The 1051-nt window shown below is 52.7% G+C and overlaps 1 protein-coding gene across 1 annotated transcript in view; it reads right to left on the bottom strand.

Moving 5' to 3' along the window:
* Positions 1-1051, bottom strand: part of HUS1 (HUS1 checkpoint clamp component) — a gene marked incomplete at its 5' end in the record, with an annotated part of 14812 nt that extends 13761 nt beyond the window's left edge. The window contains 3 exons of the mRNA XM_011381734.1: positions 238-345; positions 703-879; positions 965-1051. Coding sequence (XP_011380036.1) covers positions 238-345; positions 703-879; positions 965-1051 — 372 coding nt within the window. The remainder of the gene's footprint in view (positions 1-237; positions 346-702; positions 880-964) is intronic.

The raw sequence follows: 1051 nt of genomic DNA, 5'->3' as shown, positions 1-1051 counted from the left end.
CTGGGCGAGACAGTCTCTCCCTCCTGCAGCACCTGGCTTTGCTGCTACTACATGCAGCGCTGCTCGAAGACCTTTATGTAAACAGAAGGCAAATATTCCATTTTTTTTCCCGAACTACCCTTTAAAAACGAGCGTCACTGTTAAACAGCATTCGCTGCGAGATTACAGCTAAAACGGGGGAACTCGAATCACACTGCTTATTTCTCGATGAGCAAGAGGGCTCCGGGCATCACTCACATCAGAGTCCGGGACCACCGGTTCCTGTAAATCCTTCCACAGCTTCCGAGGGATGACCTTTATAGGGATGTCGTGGGTCACAACGCGGCTGCTGCTCGACACAGACAGCTGCCAAGAGAAAAATTAAAACGTACTTTTACAACGTCAATATTAAAATAATAAGAACCAGAAGAACCGAAGGACAAAAAGTGAGAAAGCTAAAATGTCAATTCTTAGTGGAATGTTCTCAGCTCACTCATCCAGAGCCATTCAGCAGACACGCAGGCTCCCGGCTGCCAGCGGCCGGGAAGCGTGCTGAACAAAACAACGCTCTCTGGTCTGAGGACCCGACTCCAGTGGAAAACAACGGTTCATGTGCCACGACCTTCGCTTTAATAAAACTGGCTTTCTGCACGTTAAAAGGTCCAGGCTTATGGCCACTTCTGTTCCCCTGGGGAGTCTGGGGACCGCTGCCCTCCCACTCACCAGCTCTATGGAGACTGTGAGGCAGGGAAAGTGCTTATTGGTCAGCTTGATTTTCAAGGCTCTGGCATTCTGGGCAGTTTTCAAGGCTCGAGATAGATTTTCCGATGTCAGCTCTAAATAAATCTCATTGTTTTCTGCTGAGACACCTTCCATTTGAAATTCGCTGAAGAAGTTCTCCTAAGGGAAGGAGCGGGGCGGGCGCGTGAGCGGGCTCCGAGGGCGCTGGGGGCACTGACGCGCGGCCCGCCGGGGCGCCGCTCACCTGCTCCAGCTCACACCACATGCTCACCCCTCCGCTGGCCACCTTGTCGGCGAGGATGAAGTTCAGCTGCCGCGGGCTGATGCGGAC

The sequence above is a fragment of the Pteropus vampyrus genome, unplaced genomic scaffold (genome assembly GCF_000151845.1).
Source record: "Pteropus vampyrus isolate Shadow unplaced genomic scaffold, Pvam_2.0 Scaffold449, whole genome shotgun sequence".
In the NCBI taxonomy this organism is placed as follows: Eukaryota; Metazoa; Chordata; class Mammalia; order Chiroptera; family Pteropodidae; genus Pteropus; species Pteropus vampyrus.
This window is presented reverse-complemented; position numbering and strand designations above follow the sequence as displayed.